General features: G+C 44.2%; 1 protein-coding gene across 4 annotated transcripts in view; it reads right to left on the bottom strand.

Annotated features, from left to right (window-relative positions):
- The window catches only part of arhgap9 (Rho GTPase activating protein 9), a 29,707-nt gene that overhangs the window by 2,020 nt on the left and 9,466 nt on the right, over positions 1-18,221 (bottom strand). For 2 of the 4 annotated variants that reach the window (XM_057030035.1, XM_057030034.1), the window contains 19 exons: positions 16,292-16,630; positions 15,872-16,067; positions 15,361-15,746; positions 13,008-13,265; positions 12,430-12,519; positions 9,910-9,972; positions 8,595-8,741; positions 8,367-8,465; positions 7,417-7,478; positions 7,212-7,299; positions 7,012-7,107; positions 6,633-6,731; positions 6,174-6,279; positions 5,662-5,781; positions 4,193-4,291; positions 3,273-3,350; positions 3,037-3,090; positions 2,164-2,298; positions 1,131-1,236 (listed from right to left, as the gene is read on the bottom strand). In XM_057030035.1, coding sequence (XP_056886015.1) covers positions 1,131-1,236; positions 2,164-2,298; positions 3,037-3,090; positions 3,273-3,350; positions 4,193-4,291; positions 5,662-5,781; positions 6,174-6,279; positions 6,633-6,731; positions 7,012-7,107; positions 7,212-7,299; positions 7,417-7,478; positions 8,367-8,465; positions 8,595-8,741; positions 9,910-9,972; positions 12,430-12,519; positions 13,008-13,265; positions 15,361-15,746; positions 15,872-16,067; positions 16,292-16,513 — 2,504 coding nt within the window. In that variant the 5' untranslated portion in view covers positions 16,514-16,630. The remainder of the gene's footprint in view (positions 1-1,130; positions 1,237-2,163; positions 2,299-3,036; positions 3,091-3,272; positions 3,351-4,192; positions 4,292-5,661; positions 5,782-6,173; positions 6,280-6,632; positions 6,732-7,011; positions 7,108-7,211; positions 7,300-7,416; positions 7,479-8,366; positions 8,466-8,594; positions 8,742-9,909; positions 9,973-12,429; positions 12,520-13,007; positions 13,266-15,360; positions 15,747-15,871; positions 16,068-16,291; positions 16,631-18,221) is intronic. The other 2 variants (XM_057030036.1, XM_057030037.1) reach the window with 2 other exon arrangements.

Raw genomic sequence — 18,221 nt, 5'->3', positions numbered from 1 at the left:
CTCTTGTGGTTGGCGAGTGACATCTTTATAATTCTTCCAAACTCGGGACTGTAACTAAAAGCATTTACATCCTCCAGCATATTGCTTCTGCATGTATGAACATGAGCAGCATTTAGATTTTTACAATCCAGATTTGTGCATGAATGTGCCAAATTCCATCTCCAATGTCCACCTATGTTGGGGTGTAGGAGCATGTGTGTGTATGATGGGGGGGGGGGGGACTCGGGAATGGATCGAAGCCATAGCATGAGGCATTCTTCTAAAAATGCCATTCCCACCAAACCACAGAAGCAGCTAGCAATTGCTCAAAACTTCCACATTAAAAAGAGATGAAGAAAAAAAAAATTTTAAAAAGGGAGAGAGAGAGGAAAAGCGAGAGAGCGAGGGAGAAAAGAGCGAGGTTCCAGTGGTGGCGGCGGTGGTGTTGGTATGCCTTCCAGCAGACAAACCACAGGGCTCCCAAGGGACCTTTGAGGCAAGGACAAGGGAAGAGGAAGAAGGAATATATGCAGAAAAAACATCAAGAAAAGGGGAGTAAAGGAGAAGGAAGAAGAAAGAAAACAAAGAACGGGTTGCAACGGGTGGGCAGGGAAAAAATAAATCTGGGAGAGAATGACGGCGAGATGAGTGTCCGCGGAGGGGAAACATAAGAAAGACATAAAGTTGATCAATTCGAAGGGCCCACCCCACCCTGGCACAAACATCGTCCTCAGAACATGAACGCTCACCCCTGTTGTGAAAGGAAAAACCATAGGCAGTAAAAAAGAACAGAGGGGGAAAAAAACACATTTTATGTACTGTACAGTAAAAGGAACTGGTTTCACAGAACATTCATCTTCATCCAGCCCTTTCATCTTCACAGGGACCCAAACTTAAACAGTGTGATCCTGGTACGTGCTACGAGCCAAAGAACCCCTGGCAGAAAATTCCTGACCATGAGGAGGGGAACAGCCCCCTCTTGTGGTTATATTTGGTTTTAGGTTTCGTTATTTTAACAGGAAAAGTTGTTAGGATTTCATTGGATCGGTTTTATTCCTCTACAGGGAGAAAAAAAATCTGCCATTTTAAGGCGAGACGAGCAGAAAAGCAGCGGAGGTGAACGCACGAGGGATTCACTGCCAACCCCTCACCGTTTGAGATGGCGACACATGAACTTCAACGTGTCGTGGTTCGGAGGAGGCATGTTGAGCACCAGACACTTCAGTCGATCCACTTTGTCCATGTAGTCCGACATCTCTACAAAACAAAACAGCAGACGCGTGGATGGATTAGATGGATTAGAAACACCCGTTTTTGCATTTTATCAACATCTGACTCATGTCCCATTTACTCAATCGCCTTTAAAAGCAGCAATGGAAAGCAAAAAGGTCAAACATTTGTCACCTTTGAATCAATACGAAGGGTTCCAAATTAAATACAATTCATTTCTGAAAGACTGATAAGGCTTGCTAGCGTTTCCCTTTATGTTATGGAGGTTGACAACATGTCTGATAACACCGTTTCCATACAAGCCTCTGAGCAAAGTGCAGCTAAAGTAAACACTGTGTTGTTTTGTATTCCTCTAAATCATCAACAGTAAATTACAACTTTGACAGTGTGTAATTATTCGTCTATTTCCTGTTTTGGAAGCGTCGCCTCTTTTTGCCGTGCATCTTCCATGATATATGCGTGTGGTGCCGTGAAGCTTACAAGAGGTGAAAGAAAAAACCTAGTAAACTTTTAAGATAATAAAGGAAACAGCATCTACCGCAGGCTGACATAGTGTGAACTCGCCCAAACGCAGAGAAGAGGGTGGGTGGAGGTCTGTCACCAGGCCAGGATGGGTTTGACTCAACAGCAGTGAGCAAAAGCGCAGTAAATAATGAGGGGAGATTTAAGATGTTTTCTGTGTGGTATCACGGTGGCGGTGTTGGCGCTTTGAGCCCGCCAGGGACTTTCCTCCGTGTCATCCCTCCTCGCTGGTCGTCTCCAGATTACAGAATCAAAACTGGACGCTTTACAAACACTTTTCACAGATGAAAACAGCGAGGCTTTTAGTTTAATGGCAGGACTTTGAGGCAGCCGTGAGCTGGAAACTCTGTCACCCTGCATGGAATAACACTCAAGCCCTCTGACTTAATGACATATAAAGCAGTCTGGATGGGGATGAAGACGTTCACTCACTGACTGTCTCCACGATGTCAGTGAAGAAGCCGAACGGCACCAGGGGCTCAGGTAGCTCACGGAAGAAAAGTTTTAAAGCTCCCGTGACGACGTGGATGTCCTCCCAGTCGCTCTGGTCCAAATTCAACTTTTCCTCTGGGAGGGAGAGAAAAATGGTTGATGCTGTGATACTGACACATCATGCGAAATACCGTCGGTAATGTGGAGTAAATAACTGAACAGGGTTCCTTGAAAAGGAAGGAGACACTTCATGTTAGAAATAGCCTTTAAATGAAATACAATCATCAATGTAACATAGTCTGACAGTGATGCCAGCAGGTGGGAGTGTCTTATAACACATAACATGTCTATTACATGTGTAATCTGTGTAAGGCTGTAAAAAACCTATAGATATATCCTGTATTCAAATTATTCTAACAACATAATGTTATAACAGTGGTTATTTAACCTGGGTTTCTATAGGATTGTATGTCTCCTATCTGGGAAAGCTCATCAGGAAACAGGCAGAACACACTGAGCAGCGCTGAAGATGAGCAGAGGAGAGCGTGTGACGGCGTGACGTGACGCGAAAGCTGGCGGCTGCAGCTCAGAGACGGAGACGCTCGCGGGGACAGGAAGAGCAGACAGAAGCTGTGAGCTTAGGAGGAGCTGATGCTCCGTTTCCTCCACTTGGTGGCAGCTGCGGGCTGCATTAGCGCGTTATTACATCAGAAAAGAGAAGGCGCACAAGCCGCGTGTACAGTCAGCCAGTGGCAGCACGGCCACGAGGAGCCGTCGACACCCGTGTGTGGGCGGGTCCTGACAAGGTTCTGGCGGGTTAAAGTAGGCGGGTTAAAGATAAACATTTAAAGCGACCCTGATCCGAGAGTCTACCTTGCACCAACTCTGCTGGGAACATGTATCTGCCGTCAGTGGTCACTGCCCGCTCTGCAAAAACAGACGTTCGGTGGAACATTTAGAGGTTTGGGGGCCTTTGTGCTCACTCAGTTATTATATGTAGCTGAGAAAAAGGCACCAGATGACATTTGTCTTGACTGAAAAGAAGAGTGAGCTATTAATAATATTTGGTTCTGACAGTTGGGAGAAGCCCTCCTGCCCTCCTTCCTTACCGTGGTTCACCAGGAAGCGTAGCTTCTGGATCACAGCCAGGTTCCCGGAGACCCTGTAGATGCCGTCACTGTCCAGTCCTGCAACACAGCACACAGAACCAGTTCCAGCTGATGCTCCTCTGGGTTGGCAGGGGGGTCTACGTAAGCTAGACTTCCAGACCCTGGTCCAGAGGCAGCCAGAGCCGATTTTGTTGTTTTCCTGCTCATCTTTTACACATTAATAATTAAGCGCACCCAGGACGTTTGCTTTAATTGCACCGGTTAGTTGGGGAGGATCACATCAGGCCCAGCGGCGAAGCTGAACTTCCTCCCAAAATTTTGTTTTATGATGATGACACTGAGTTTCTGCTTCTTTCCTGTTGCTTTCAGACCCAAAGTTGGAGCCAAATTAGGGGAAGTATTGATCAGTAACAACCTGCAGGCGCTAAAGCGAAAGGAAAACGCTGAATGGTGTTAAATCCTTAATAATGATTAATAAGACGTGCATGCGCTTATATCCATCCTGCAGTACTTTATACATGAGGTTTGTGCTTTGTCCTACCTGCTGTTGTGTTATTCCCTATTTTAAGTTAAAGTTGGATACAAAACTTATGCAGGTTTAATGTGATTTACTCATCGAAAAACAGACATTCCTCCCCGGTGTCTGCAAATCTCTGAAAAACTCACTAGGAATGTTTAATTTAATGCAGCTCTTCTGATCCAAAGTTTTTTCCATGTGTATTAAATATTTATTGGCAGTATTGTTTCTAAACAGCCCAAACAGGTCAATTTTCTCTCATTTAGATCTGTCTGCTGCTGGCAGAAACATCTCTTCTGATAAATTTTTATCATATTGTTTCTTTTGATGAGCCTCTGGGTGAGGATGGGTTTGTCCTATGTGTGTGTGTGAGTGTGTGTGTGTGTGTGTGCGTGTACCGTACCTCTCTTCTCCACGGCCTCTGTACAGAGTCTGACGAAGCGAGGGACAGTACTCCTCTCTCTCTCACAGAGCATCTCCAGGCGACAGCCAAACACCTGATCTGAAGGGTGATGACAGGAGGACAAACATGCGCGCATGCACACACACACACACACACACACACACACACACACACACACACACACACACACATTGTTTCTAAAGTCTATTTGAGGTAACAAATGATGTAAGAGCAACAACCTTACATTAATCTGTGAGATGTTCACGTTTATTCAGGAAGAAGACCTTCAACTCTAAGCAGAGGTGGAGGTGTGATGATGCAACCACCAACTGTACTTCAATGTATTTATAATAAAGGGCAAAAAGATCACATACATCCCTTCACTGTGAAGCACGCTTCCACTCCTTCTTACTGTTTTAGCGGTTTATTGCTCTGAAGACTGTGATGAACTTGAAAATGTTCCCCAGCAATCACATCTAATCACTCGTGGCTCATGTTTTTATTTAATATATTTCCGGTAGATCATTTGAAGTCTCAATATTTTGTTAGAAATCCATGTATGATGCCATCCTTTTAAACGTCTACTGTGCCTTGTGTTTTAGGCCTTATTTACAATCTTTCTGTAGGACCACAACTGCCAAAAAACAAACCAATCACAAGATTCAATATCACATCTTCACATTGAATACAACCCGTATTTTAACATCTCCTCTAAATCATAATAGGAATTTCCATTATCTGAGGTCAAAAGGCACATCCTCTCCATTGATCTGGCTTAGGGAAAAGCATTTCATTTCATTAAGCACAAAATGATTTGCACGTTTCTGTTTCTTTGCAATTTAAATTCTGCTGCTTTTATGAAAATATAAACACCGATTTGCTACGGCAGCTAATGAGCAAATGTCGCCCTCTGGTGGGAGTTTTACCAGTCCGGGTGGGAGGAGTTCTCATGGACTTATTTTCACTGTTCAAAGAAATGAGAGCAAGAATAAAAGAAGAACCTCCATCCATAAACTGAAATCATTGTGTTGCCTCTTCATTATTATTACATATTCCTCTCTAACTATTAAATGGAGACAATGTAAAAAAAAAAAAAAGAAGACCAAAGAGCAGATTCTCATTTCACCTTTTAGGAGACAATTTAAAAAAGTTGTCAAGCCAAAGTGTGTGTAAACCTGCATTAATTTGAAGAAACTCTTACTGAGCAAGCAAAGGGGATTGCGGCACACATTCGCTTGGGGACGAGGCAGCACCTCAGGATAAATGCTGAAATATCCTGACAGTCATCGCAGCTCAGCTGCAATTCGCTTTGATGATTCGAAGTGATTTCACTTGCCAGTAGAAGTCCAGTACAGTCTGAGCTGTGAAACTGGGTTTCCATGAAGATAACATCTAAAGGAAGAAAACACCCCCCTTCCCTCGTGGCACACCATCACATGAAGGGGGGCAGCATTGACAACGTTTCTCACCTTTAATGAGGCCCTTCTCCTGGAGCGCCTGCAGAGGAGGCCTCTTCATGATCAGCTTCTTCAGCCGGGTCTTTACCCGCTTCCTCTCTGTGTTCTCCAGGTTTGATGACGAGCGCGGGACTGCAGTGGGATGGGAGGGGGTGCGGGAAAGAAAGGAGGAGGAGGTCAGCGTCGGGTGTTTAGCCACGGGTCTGGACAGAAGATGAGCTGGGATGGTGGTGAGAATGAAAAGCGGGAGGGCCGGGCGGCGGCGTAAGTGAGACAGGACCGATGTAGGGATGATTTGCCACGGGGGATGTGTGAAAATATAAGTGGGCTGGATGGAGGAGAGGATAGACGAGAAGATGGAGGGATGTAAGAAGCCTGTGCAGAGGTTTAGAAAAAATGAGTGATGGCAACGATGGAATGAGAGGACAGAAGTAAACTGAGGGGCGGAGCGGGGGTGAAGTTATGTAACGTGGATTTGTGCCCGGTGGAGGTGAAGAAGTGATGAGAGGTGGGAGAGGACTTACGTGAGGTCTGCCTGTCGTCCTCATCTCCACTGTGCTCCAGCATCTCCACGCTGCCTGCTCGCCGCAGAGAGTACAGGAGGACATTGTCTAACGGATTCTCACGATCCTAAAAAGGAGATCATTTGTGTTTACTGCATTAGCTGCACCGAGGGGAAACATTATATAGTGCTTCTCATCTAATATTTGTTAAAAATTGATGTATGATGGTAATCGGCCATAAACGTGGTCTTCCTTTAAAATTGTCTCTGTCGTTGTTTAAATACAGATCTCTAAACTATCCTGTTGTGTCCTTCTCGTGTATCCAGAGGCAAGATGAAACATTTGGTCCTTTTCATTATACTTGAAGAAGAGTTGTTTAATATCTGCCAATGTCGCTGAAAGTAACTGCAATGGTTTTTATTTGTCCGCGTGTGTGTGTGTGTGTGTGTGTGTGTGTGTGTGTGTGTGTGTGCATCTCACCAGCCTGTCGATGACACTCTGGATGGTGTTGAACCATTCCCTGATCAGTGACTCCGTCTCCGACTGCAGCAGGAACTCGTTTCCCGTCACCGTCCGCAGCTACAACAAACATGCTGCCAAACTTTAGCGCGCGTGATGAGCTCCTGCTCCAAGGCAGTTCTTTTTAAACTTTGCAATTTTCAAATTTTCTTTAACTTGTTCTATTTTAACAGTAAAGTTAATCATAACATTCACGGTATCAATACAAATAATCAAGTACTGAACACTAAAACTGTCTATTAATATATTCAGGTTTCTTTTATCAATCTACTATTTGCATTTTCTTATATATACACTTATGTATTTATTTATGCTGTTCATACGATTCCAACCCTTCTACCTTGAAGACGTTCTTCTTGCTGGACAGGTCATTGGCCCAGTTTAGCTGTGCGCCCCTTAAATCCACGCTGCTCTCTGGGCGACTGTTTCCTGGTTTCTGGTTTCAATAAACACAACAATATTGATCCAGAAATAATGTCTGAGAATTTCTGTTGCGAAAATAATAATGATACTGTCACTGAAAACACAGAGAACTCTTACCCAGCTGGACGGCGTCTGTGATTTAGGGTCTTTAAAGAAAACCAAGCTGTTTCCCACTAAAACCACCCAGGACAGGCTCCAGTTCTTCCTATAATTAGCAAACAGGCACACGCTGCTCAGACAGCAGTTGCCTCAGCAAATATACTCAGCCTAAAAAAAGAATCTCATTTTAATCTTCAACAGGAGCAGCCTCGGGATGCCTCACCTCAGTTTCCGGCCTCCCTCTGCAATCTTTGTCTTGTTCAACAGCCCGGCTTTTTCCAGCTCCTGAGGATGAAAGAAAAAAAAAGAAAAAGACTTTAAATACCGATCACGCTGATGTTATCGCTCAGCGCCGCCGTAAACATATGGGGAGAGCGTCAAATGTCAGCAGTAATGTGCGGCAGAAAGCTTTTCCTCTGTGTAATGTGCTGCATCCTGAGCAAACCCATTTAATGGGACTGTTGCATCACTCCAGCGGGAGAGCTGCTCTGAGATCTCCCACTGTGGCGTGGCCTCGTTTACGGTGCAAGAGGAGAGAATTAATCCCAACAATGTCGTCTGAATACAGGTGAGATGAAAGCAGGGCTCAAATTCTATGATCTAATGGAGGTGGTTGCATAAATAACCTGTTTAAGACAACGTCAGGGTCATTGCAAGAGAGATCGCCATGGCTGCCCGTTCGGCTACAGCCGATCAGAGCGCAGAAAAGGAAGTGAAAATAAAGAAGAAAGCAACACTAGGTCTTAACCCCCAGATCTGTCAAGATAGTTTAGAGACCTACTGCCTCTCATGCAGGCAGAACACGACAAGTAAGAGTATGAACGCAAGCCAGAGCCCAGCGCTGACAGTGCCAGCACCATTCCAGCTCTTCTTATACACGTCCCAAAATAGCAAACTGCCCAAAGTTGCAGAGTTCTGAGTGCTGTTAGAGAAAGTTAAGGGTGCTTTGTTGATTGAACCAGAGACGGTTCAACTCGTCCATTATGGATGATGTATGAAAGGCTATTACTCCTCACACAAGCACGGAATACACAAACTATACAGTCTTGGCCCACGAGGGCCCAGGCAGCAGGAGAGTTTAAAGAAGTGGTTGCCTGCCTAGAGCTGCTGATTTATAAGGAATAGCAAAAGAATGTTGAATATTATCATTCCCAAAGAGGTGTGTTTGCTCACCGGTGTGCAGCCGTCGCTGTCTGGGGAGCTCTCCGGGGATGGCGGCTCCACCACAATGTTGGTCATGTTACAGGTGTAATCTCCGCTCTGTTCGACCACCTGAAAAGGCAGGAAGTCGAGTTAAACGGTGTTCAACAGTCCTGACTGTATGTTGATTTGTTGTTTGGTTCTTTTTGTGGATTTGTTCTGTGTCTGCCAGCTCCAAAGCCGTGCTTGGGGGACCAGTACCTTGCCATTCTCTGGCAGGAACATGGACTGGGAGTGACTGAGAGGCTGCCTGACACCATGCTGGGGATCAGAGTTATGGGAGCGAGGGACTGCACTGCTCAGCGCCACCGTGTTCAGGGTGTCGGAGGAGACGGCGCGCTGCATGCTCTTCACGGTCAAATACAGGAGGGATGTGCAGGTGAGCGGCGGAAGGTGGAATGAACAAAGAGAGGAGGAAACGCTGATTTATGGCATGCAAAACAGGCAGCAGTGGAACAATCACGTGTGCAGAGAGAACTGCAGAGCATTTTACGTTCTGCTGCTCTGCAGAAGTGCAACAAGCATATAAATAAACCCCCGCAAACAAGCAAGACAAAGCTCCAAAATAAAGCGTGACACTTTTTAATCATCTACCTTTTTATAAACTTCGCTAAAATTCCATAACATAATAGCAAAAATGCAGATAAAGTCTGTTTCATTGCGTCATACCAAAGAAACAAGTCAGGAAGTCTGAATACTGGCAAATTGTGCATTTTCATGATGTGATATTCAATACTTTTCCTGACTCCTGTAACCTAGTTTCTGCAGCCAGAGCGTAGATCCCTCCTATGTTCATTATCTAGGAGGATTAGCAATAACAGCCAAGTCTGCTGCTTTGCAGGGAGACGGGACGCCTTCACAAAGGCGCTGAACAATGTTCACCCACACCCTCGTTGTGATGCAACATCTTGCAGTAACAACTGCTTGGGTAACAGGCTTTCTTTTAACACCATGAGTACGATTTTACCATTTAATATGCATAAATGCTGATCGCTGGGAATCTAAAGAGCACAGCTGGCATTACTTTAATATATTCTGCAATAATACAGTGAAAATGCAGCTTTTGCAAATCTGAGAGGCTCAAGATCATTGATTTTCATGAGGAAAACTCCCTCTTCCAGAAAAAAGCCCTTTAAGCAGTTGTAAAACACTCTGGATCATTGTTCCAGAAAAGAATAAAATGATTAACCCTCTCCCTTAAACGAATATGCAGAACTTAGTCATGTTTATATGCATTTAACAGCAGCCCTGGTGTGGAGACTAGGTAGTAAACAAGTTTCCAGATTAACATGGTTTAATGGTCATTTAGAAAAGCAAACTGTTGTGAAAAGATCTGCAAATGATCAACAGAACTCATCTTCCATAAGAATTATCCTTACAAATATTACTACTACTAATAATAACAACAGTAATAATTATAATGCTGCTAATAATGGCACTTTACCGTTATGTGGTTTAAATGTGGATGCAAAATAAACAGGTAAGGTAGAGACATTGCAAGCAGGTGAAATTTTACCTGGTTCATCCTCCAGCCACTGTCAGTCCTTTGATAACTCCCAAACAGGAAGTCAGAAGAAAACTAAAGAGAATGAGAGAAAAAACAAACACAGGAAACACAATTATTATTTATGTTGCAAAATCAAGCGCAACCCTTTGCAATAGCATGTGACCTGCATTTATTAAAGAACGATTATTTCTAACAGTCTTCCCCCATTTTTCTGTAAAGAACAGCAGCAGTTTTACACCAAAATGAAAAGAAACAACCAACACAGGATGTGTGCATTTGAGATCAGGGACAACTGCAACACAGAAGCCACCACAAACGCTTTAAATCCTTTGACTCATCGCCAGACCACACGCAAAACACGAACATGCTTGCCACACGCTTGACATAGCAACGTGTGTGAGTTTGTGTCATTGTAAGGTCGACTCTCAACGAAAAGTCAAGAACATGAATAATTAGAATCAAACCCAGGCAGGTTATTCAGCGCCCGGTGCCAGAGATGACGTGCCAACAAAAGGTCACGCTGGAAGAAACTTAAAAAGGGAACTTACATCGACGCTCATCATCAACCAGCTGACGGGTCCAGCCTTTCTATTCCTTTCCCTGTTAAGTCCTCTGTTCCCTGTAGCTTCAGATCAGAGTATTTTCATTAACCCGCATTACAAGCTTCATCTCACCAGCTTCGATCACTCAATCGTACTTCCTCTTTCTAAAGGGAAGCTGGCCAGTGCCATAATGTCTCATGCAAAGCATCTGAAAGTAATCCCACCCTCATTTCACTCACCGTGACACATGAACTGCGATCAGATCTATTGTTTGTCAGCAAACATGGAAGCTAAAGTAAGAGCATCACACTCTTTATCCAGCATGCCATATTCAGCCACACATAAAATCACCAAACACTGAAGTGTGTCCAAAGCCTTTAAATAAGACTGTTTATGTCCTTGGGTATTACACCTTGAGCTCTAAAAAAGAAAGAGCTGAAAATGTAAAACTCATGACTATATTTGTACTGATAGTAAGTTGAGGGACTTTTTGGTCATAACTAAAAACTGAGCAGAGAAGAAAAGTGACTCATATGTCTCACTTATATTTTAAATCTACCAAAATGCAGATCTAAGTGCAAAAGGAGGTGTATCACGCAAACCAGTACTAGAATTAGTCACTATCAACTGACAGTTGTGCCTGAGGTCACAAAAAAACAGGAAGAAGTTGTTGAGTGGCGTAAGATTTTTCTATTATCACCGAATAGGAATGTGGAGACTACACCAAAACAGGCACTAAACACATGGCTCATTATTTCAGAGGCAGGCAGAATGCATTATACAGTATATCGCTGGTGATGTTCCTGTACAGGAGATGTAGGAAAGAACCAAATGTGACACATGTAGGTCAACAGAATGCATCTCCCACTGACAAGCAGGTATAGTTGCTTTGATCATGTTTTCTCTCTTTTTTTTTTTTGATGAGCAGCATTAAATTTAATACACTGATGCAACATTGAGGCAATGCAGTCCAGAGATGCAGAATGATCATCTCTGACACTCACTGGCCATTGCCTTTCCAGAGCGGTCCATCGCTGTCCGTCCGCTCAAAAGCTGCGGTTTCAAAAAAAACAAAAAAAAAAACAGCAGGAGTGTGAGTGCTGCAGCATCTGTTGATACGTTTTAGCAAGTGGTTTGAATCTAGCAGCGTTCGCAGTTTAAGAGTGTTTCCCGTGTTTAATGGCTTCTGCTCATCTGAATCAGACCAAGAGGCATTAACTTGTTATTCCCATCAGATTATCCAACCAAAAAAAACAACATTTGAGAGACAGCATGCGCCGGACGTCGTTAATAAACACAGGAACAGTCCGTTTGTAAGGACCTAAGCAACAATGAGGGTGCAATCCCCCATTTAATTTGGACACTGCTCAAATCTGGAATTTCTGGATTAAGAGTACACATCAGTGAATCCATATATTTAAAGATGAGCGTGTTTTTGTCTCGCTGTAGGCTTTCTGCCGCTTCGCTTGTGTTCACAGCTGCCGGGGCACAGCTGTCTGCACAACAGAAATCTGCTTGTTCTTAATAAAACTGATCACCGAAAATGTACCGCTCACATCGGGGACTCACAAGCACGCATCAAGAGACTTTTCAGTGCCTCTTTGTGAGAAGAAGATGTGGTGACAGGTGTAAGCGTTCACAAAAGAACATGACTTTACCTGTTTAAATAAAGTGGAAGTGTTAATCCCCACGGTTATTGACGAGAAAATACAACATATGTACTGACTTTATTTATCAGGGGTTAGAATGCAACAACATTTTATTCATGCAATGGTGCTTCTTTTATTCTCACACTTTGCTGCTGAAAACAAGAGATATGATCTCAAAATTCTGATTTTATAGCTTAAACTTACCCACTTCGGTGGGTTTGATATGGCAATAGGCGGCAAAGAAGAGCATAGCCTCCAGTGTAGCACACCAGAGAACACCATCAAAGCTCACACTGAAGAGAGATGAGCAATGGTAGGTGTGCGTAACAGGATCTCACCTTGTGCATGTTTCCCTTCCCTGCTTCAGGAAGTGGTAGCGAAAGGTGGTTGGTTTCTCTGGGGGACGTCTGTGTTTGTGCTGGACCGGCCTATCGTAGACAACATGCATGCGGTTGTTAAACCCACATTGAGTCAGTTTCAACATGAGGTGATGGGAAAGTGCAGCGGAGGTAAAATTACACTTTTACTGGGAATGCTGCTGCCGTCTCTGCCAAAGATGAAGACGATTCCAATAAAAATTCAGAGATCTGCACCTTAATCTAATGCAGCAACCCAGAGGTGCTTCTGTCTGGCTGTTTTGTAAACTTATCAAAAAAGATAAGGTAAAAAATGATGCACTTGCACTGGCAAACAAAAAGACTCAACACTAAATTAGGACATAACGGAAACAATCAGAACCATCAGTTATGCATAAAACCAGTGGGTGATACAGAATAATAAGAAGCTCTGATATGAAAAGTTGTTGTCAGATATGAGTTTCCAGCAATGAAAGTCATCATGAGTGCTGATGCTGTGAAAACAAGTGAATTTAAATTGGAATCACATTGTTGAAACCCATCAGTGCTAGCTGCATTACCTTGTTGGCGCTGCGTCCCCGAGCACGTCGAGGGGGTTTCCACGATCTCTCCTTGGTGATGCTGTTGACGTAAAAGCTTCTCCCTGTGGACGGGTCCAAGTACTGCTCCCACAGCTCCAGGACCTGATAGGGCTTTTGACCCGGAGCGGGGCTGGGAGGCTCGGGCTGAGACTGAGACTGACGCTTCTCCTGCTGCATCTCGGTGTAAAGAGGGGAGTCCTGCCAGGACAGCTGGGACAGATACGACTCTGTCGGGACCTATTAAAGTGGACGGAGGGACAAATGAGGTAATTAGGCACAAGCACCAAAGAGGCCCCTAAAACAGCTCATGGAAAAAGCGGCGACCAGTGAATGGCACTAGGTGTGTTTGTTATATTTGTTAATGGAAAGTAGACTCATGTGTTGTTCCAAAAACCAAATTATGAGTGTTAACAACTGTAACACATGTTTGTGAAGGTCACTGCAGGATTGTGCTTCATCCTAAATTAAGTATGGCTTTGATTAGTCCCTCAGACAGGGAAATGTAGAAGTAATGTACCGTAGGAATAATGGCAAAACAGTTCTTTGGAACTCACTGCACGATGAGAGGACAAACAAGAAAATCCCAACTTTCACTACAGAAAAACAAGTCCGGATTAAGATGAGCTTACTGAAATGTTTCGAATCAATCAGTCAGAGAAGACGAAAGCAGCAGCTTCACACGTCAAATCCAATTAAATTAATTGAAAAGTTATGTATGGAAGATCATCCTTCCAGGAAAACACAAAAGAGTCATGATTCATGAATTGACCGATTGACGAGCTGGCTGATCCCTGCTGCCTAATACATGGTTCAGACAATGATCGTGAGAACGCGGTGAACGTGTGTGTCTGCGTACAAACAGCAAACTCACTCACTCACTCACTCACTCACTCACTCACTCACTCACACTCACTCACTCACTCACTCACTCACAGATTTTCTAGCATTTTTACGCACCCCTTTTCCCTGTGCCCTTCCACAGGCTGAAAACATGCACACTAGTTTGAAACGGAAATTGCCTCTAGGTGTGAGTAAGCGAGCGGCGTGTGTGTGTGTGTGTGTGTGTCACATGATTAACTGGTGATTTGTCCAAGCCTTTTTCCCAAATCTGCCGAGTGACGGCTGGGATAGACTATCAAACAACCTAATTGAGAACATGTGGTTGATGGATGGACGGACGGACGGACGGACGGATGGATTACACTGCACAAATTAAGAAAGTATATGACTTTATACATACAGCTTTGCAAGCATGTGTGTTATTAACTCCAGGGGGCAGCACCAATTTCCTCGTTTTTAACATTTTAGTTTATCTAATGTTCCTTTCTAATGTTTCTAACATCACAACTACATGACCATAACCTAAATCTATCACCAACACACAAACACACCAGAGGAAATTACACTTTATCTCAAAATTCCTCATCAAACTGGACATTAAAAGTGAATGTTGATCGTATAAATCTGCCATAAAACATGGAGAGTTATGACCCAAATGTGACTGTAATAATCCTTCTTACTGGCATTAAAGGGTTGAACAGGGAGAGGGGGTGGGGTGGAGGGCAGTCATTTTCATCATTTTTAGCACAGCCTGCCAATGTCAAAAATAGCCCCATGCTCACATGGTACAAAACGCCTTTGGAAGGAGCTGGATGGGAGTTTCCTTCAGCTGATCTATCCTTTTTCTCATTTCGCTCGTGTAATCCCCTTTGATGTAATAAGGAGGCGCCTTGACGTCATGACAATGTGAACTTGATTGCTGCTTTAGAAGGATTACTAAGGTCGGGTACAGATTAGATACAACTTCTGCTGGTATGACTGAGACACAGATATTTTTTATTTTTAAATTTGTAAATCAACAACACAGAGAAAAAAATAGTTAATCTTGGATCTGTGTGACACTCACAACCACCTTATTTCACCCCTCAGCACTAAAATATGCACAGGTTCATAGGAGACTCTAAATTCGCTCAATTTGAACTAAATGTGAGTGAATGGTGTGTGTGTGTGTGTTTCTGTTTGTTTGCGCTGTGATGGACTGGTGACTGTTCCCTTGTGAAAATAATCGCTGGTTCCTAGAAAAAAGATGGATGAATGGACAGTTGGGTTGGACCATGTTTCCGCCATTTTCATACATGTCTCTCATTCATGCACAAATGTCCATGTTTGACTGGGACCCTTTAACATAATGTAAGCAGGTCTATGGTCCAACTTTGTCTGTAGATCTCATTTTCTGTCTTTTAACAAGGGTTACTAATTATAGCGACAGCAGCGACACCACCCCCTGGTGGTGTAACTGCTACCTATTGAAAACCTGTAGGCCTCTGCCTACCTGCAGATGATTGTTCTTCCTGGATGTTCCCAGCATGTCCCACTGGCTACACGACTTCTTGGGCATCCTGTGGTTGACGTGACTGCCGAAGCCCCCGCCCACCTCGTCGTACGGGTTCTCCATCACGTTTTCGGGGAGGTTGCTGGAGCTCTGGCTCCGAGTGATCATGGGGACCACCCTGGGGTTCCGCGGTATTGTTTGGGATGTGAAGGCTTCAGCCGACCCAGGGACCGCGAGGTGGCCAGAGGGGGTACTAGGAGAGTTGGGCGTGAACGTAAATCCAGAGAGGGGCAGGGTCTGGAGGCAGGCTCCACCTGCGCTGGTGTGGTCAGGGAAGGCACTGTTGGAGTTGAGGTTTTCCATGGAGCGATAAATGAATTTGTTCACTAGAAAAGGGAAGGTAAAATAGATCAGTAATTCGATTTTTTCAACTTGTTTCAATGACAGCACTGTGTACATTTTAGGATTCGTTCCACATTTATACAGTTTTTATAAAGCAGAAACGCGTCACCTTGATGCTGCTGATTGCAAGTGGTCGTTGGGCTGGGAGAGAGCGACACCCTTGGCAAAATTCTGAGGTTGGAGTTCAGCGACGCAGACATGACCAGGCGCTTGGGCGAGGGTATGGGTGCTATGGACACCTCGGTCACATATGTTGCAGGGACATACAATGGCTTTGCTTTGCTGGCTGCGCCAATCCTTCGCACCTGTCAAAGATTTTTGAGATTTCAAATGTATTGCCTTTAATATTAATTATTGTATGGATGTAATAACACTTCTGATGGTGTCGTAGGGATATTGGGGATAGGAATTGCCAGGAATCGTCTGACAACAGACAAAATCAAAATCTAATAGGTTTGATGACTTAACCCAATCGAAAATGTAAAATGCCTTTCAGGTAATGGAAACAAAGGATGAACCTTTATCTCACCTGCCACCAGTCAGCATTAGTCTTTTTCAGGAGAATAAACCGCTCTCCCTCCCTGATGCAGACCTGCCGTCCATCATTCGCCCTGTAGTTGTAGTCATACTGGGCCTCCAAAACCACTGTACGGCTGGGGACGCCGCAAACTGCAATCCCACTGGACGACTCTGCGGGAGCTGCAGCCGGCTGCTGGTGTCCCACAGAGCGCCGCCAGGACCCTGAGAGCATGACTTCAAACGGTCCAGTTCAGCAAGATGTGCAGGGAGTAGGCTGACAGTGGACACTGGTGATACTGGTGGAGTTAGCAGCAGGAAGGTGAGGCAGGAGCCAGGCCAGGGCCATGCTCTGCAGAGAGATAATGAGGGAGAGAGATTAGCTTTCAAAGAATTGTCACAGAGATGTGTGCAGCTGCAGTCACAATCTTGGTTGTGTCCTTGGTTGATTGCACAATTGATTGCATATCACTCATAAAAGACGGGCTTAATGGAGGTAGGCTCATGGGTGGTTGTTCCCAATAACAGATATGAATGAGGCGAAAACGTTACTGTAGCTATTTATACAACACTTTTCGAGTGTGCTTTCATCCTCGCAGAACCAAGAGACACGTGTTAGTGAATAACTCATGTGTCTGGAGGAGAGCTGTGTACCCAAAATAGCATCTGACTCCATCTCTCCACCTGAGCCTTCACCCTCAAGCTAAACCCCTGCTGTAGCCAGGCAAGACCCGTTTACATAACATCATATCAACATTTCTGCGATGGGACCCTTCCACAATACGCGCCTACGCAAGTACGAGAATGCAAACCCACACTTTGGTGATTGACAACAGTTGTAAAGTCACAGTCGCAGCCCACAGTTTATAATCTGGGTGAGAATGATAATGTAAATAATTGTTTCTTACTCTTGATACAACTGAGGACGTATAGCAGCAGGTATGGCATGACCTGATATCAAAGGGCGAACAAGGGAGAGTTTAATACTGTAAATACAGAGGGCAATCAGAAAACAATAGGATGGATGGATGGATGGAGCTGTGCACCACATGAAAGCCATGGAAGGTTTAGGGCTTTTATAATCCTACTGTGAATCTGTGACCTCCCACAGAGAGAATTAGAGTAAAATCCCCCTGGTACCAACATATGGGCAGTGTGACAGCCACAGTAGCTGGTGGTAGCTGGTGTTTTCCAACTATGACGCCAGTTCATCATTATTGTATCGCCATAAACGCCTCCCATCAATAATAACATCCAAGTGAAGGCATAATTCACATACATTTCACGATGTTCAGCATTTACGGCCCATCCTTTTAGCACAGGCTCAATACTGCAGTCCTGTAGAATCTGCACTAACATAAGCCTGCGGAATTTGTATAAGGACCTAATGCGTAAATATGTGGGATTTGCAAAGGATGTAGGGCAAATATCAAATACTACAGGGAGCAACCTGATTAAGTACTTGCTACACAGGAAGGTATTCACAGCTGAAGTGGATACCAGCCAGGAACAAATGCTCTTCTCTCATCAAGGCTCTATCTCCACTTTTCTTCCTTGGCTGGTTTGGCTGAATAGTGCAGGGCTGTACAATATAACAGATCATCTTATGTTTTGCATTTTTCTTGTCCGCCCACAGGTGGCTAAACCCTACAAGAGTGGAAAAAAAAAAACAGGAAACTGCATACACATATTTAGGTTCAACCACAGTTTGGGTCATATCCGCTTTAACTCACTATTTGTTTTCCCGGCATGAAACACTTTAGTCAGTGCATTAGAAACGACAGCAGAAGAGGAAGTTATGCTGGCATTCTCTTTTATCAGTGGCATTGAGTTATTAATATATAGTGTCAGGCAGAGGTTGACAAAAGAAAATCCAATAGTCCCCATTCAGGTTTATACAGCAGCTTCTCTACTACTGTATGCATAGTATGCATACAAGTGAC

The sequence above is a fragment of the Takifugu flavidus genome, chromosome 4, assembly GCF_003711565.1.
Source record: "Takifugu flavidus isolate HTHZ2018 chromosome 4, ASM371156v2, whole genome shotgun sequence".
Lineage (NCBI taxonomy): Eukaryota > Metazoa > Chordata > Actinopteri > Tetraodontiformes > Tetraodontidae > Takifugu > Takifugu flavidus.
The sequence above is the reverse complement of the archived record's forward strand: the minus strand, read 5'-3'. Positions and strand labels throughout refer to the sequence as shown.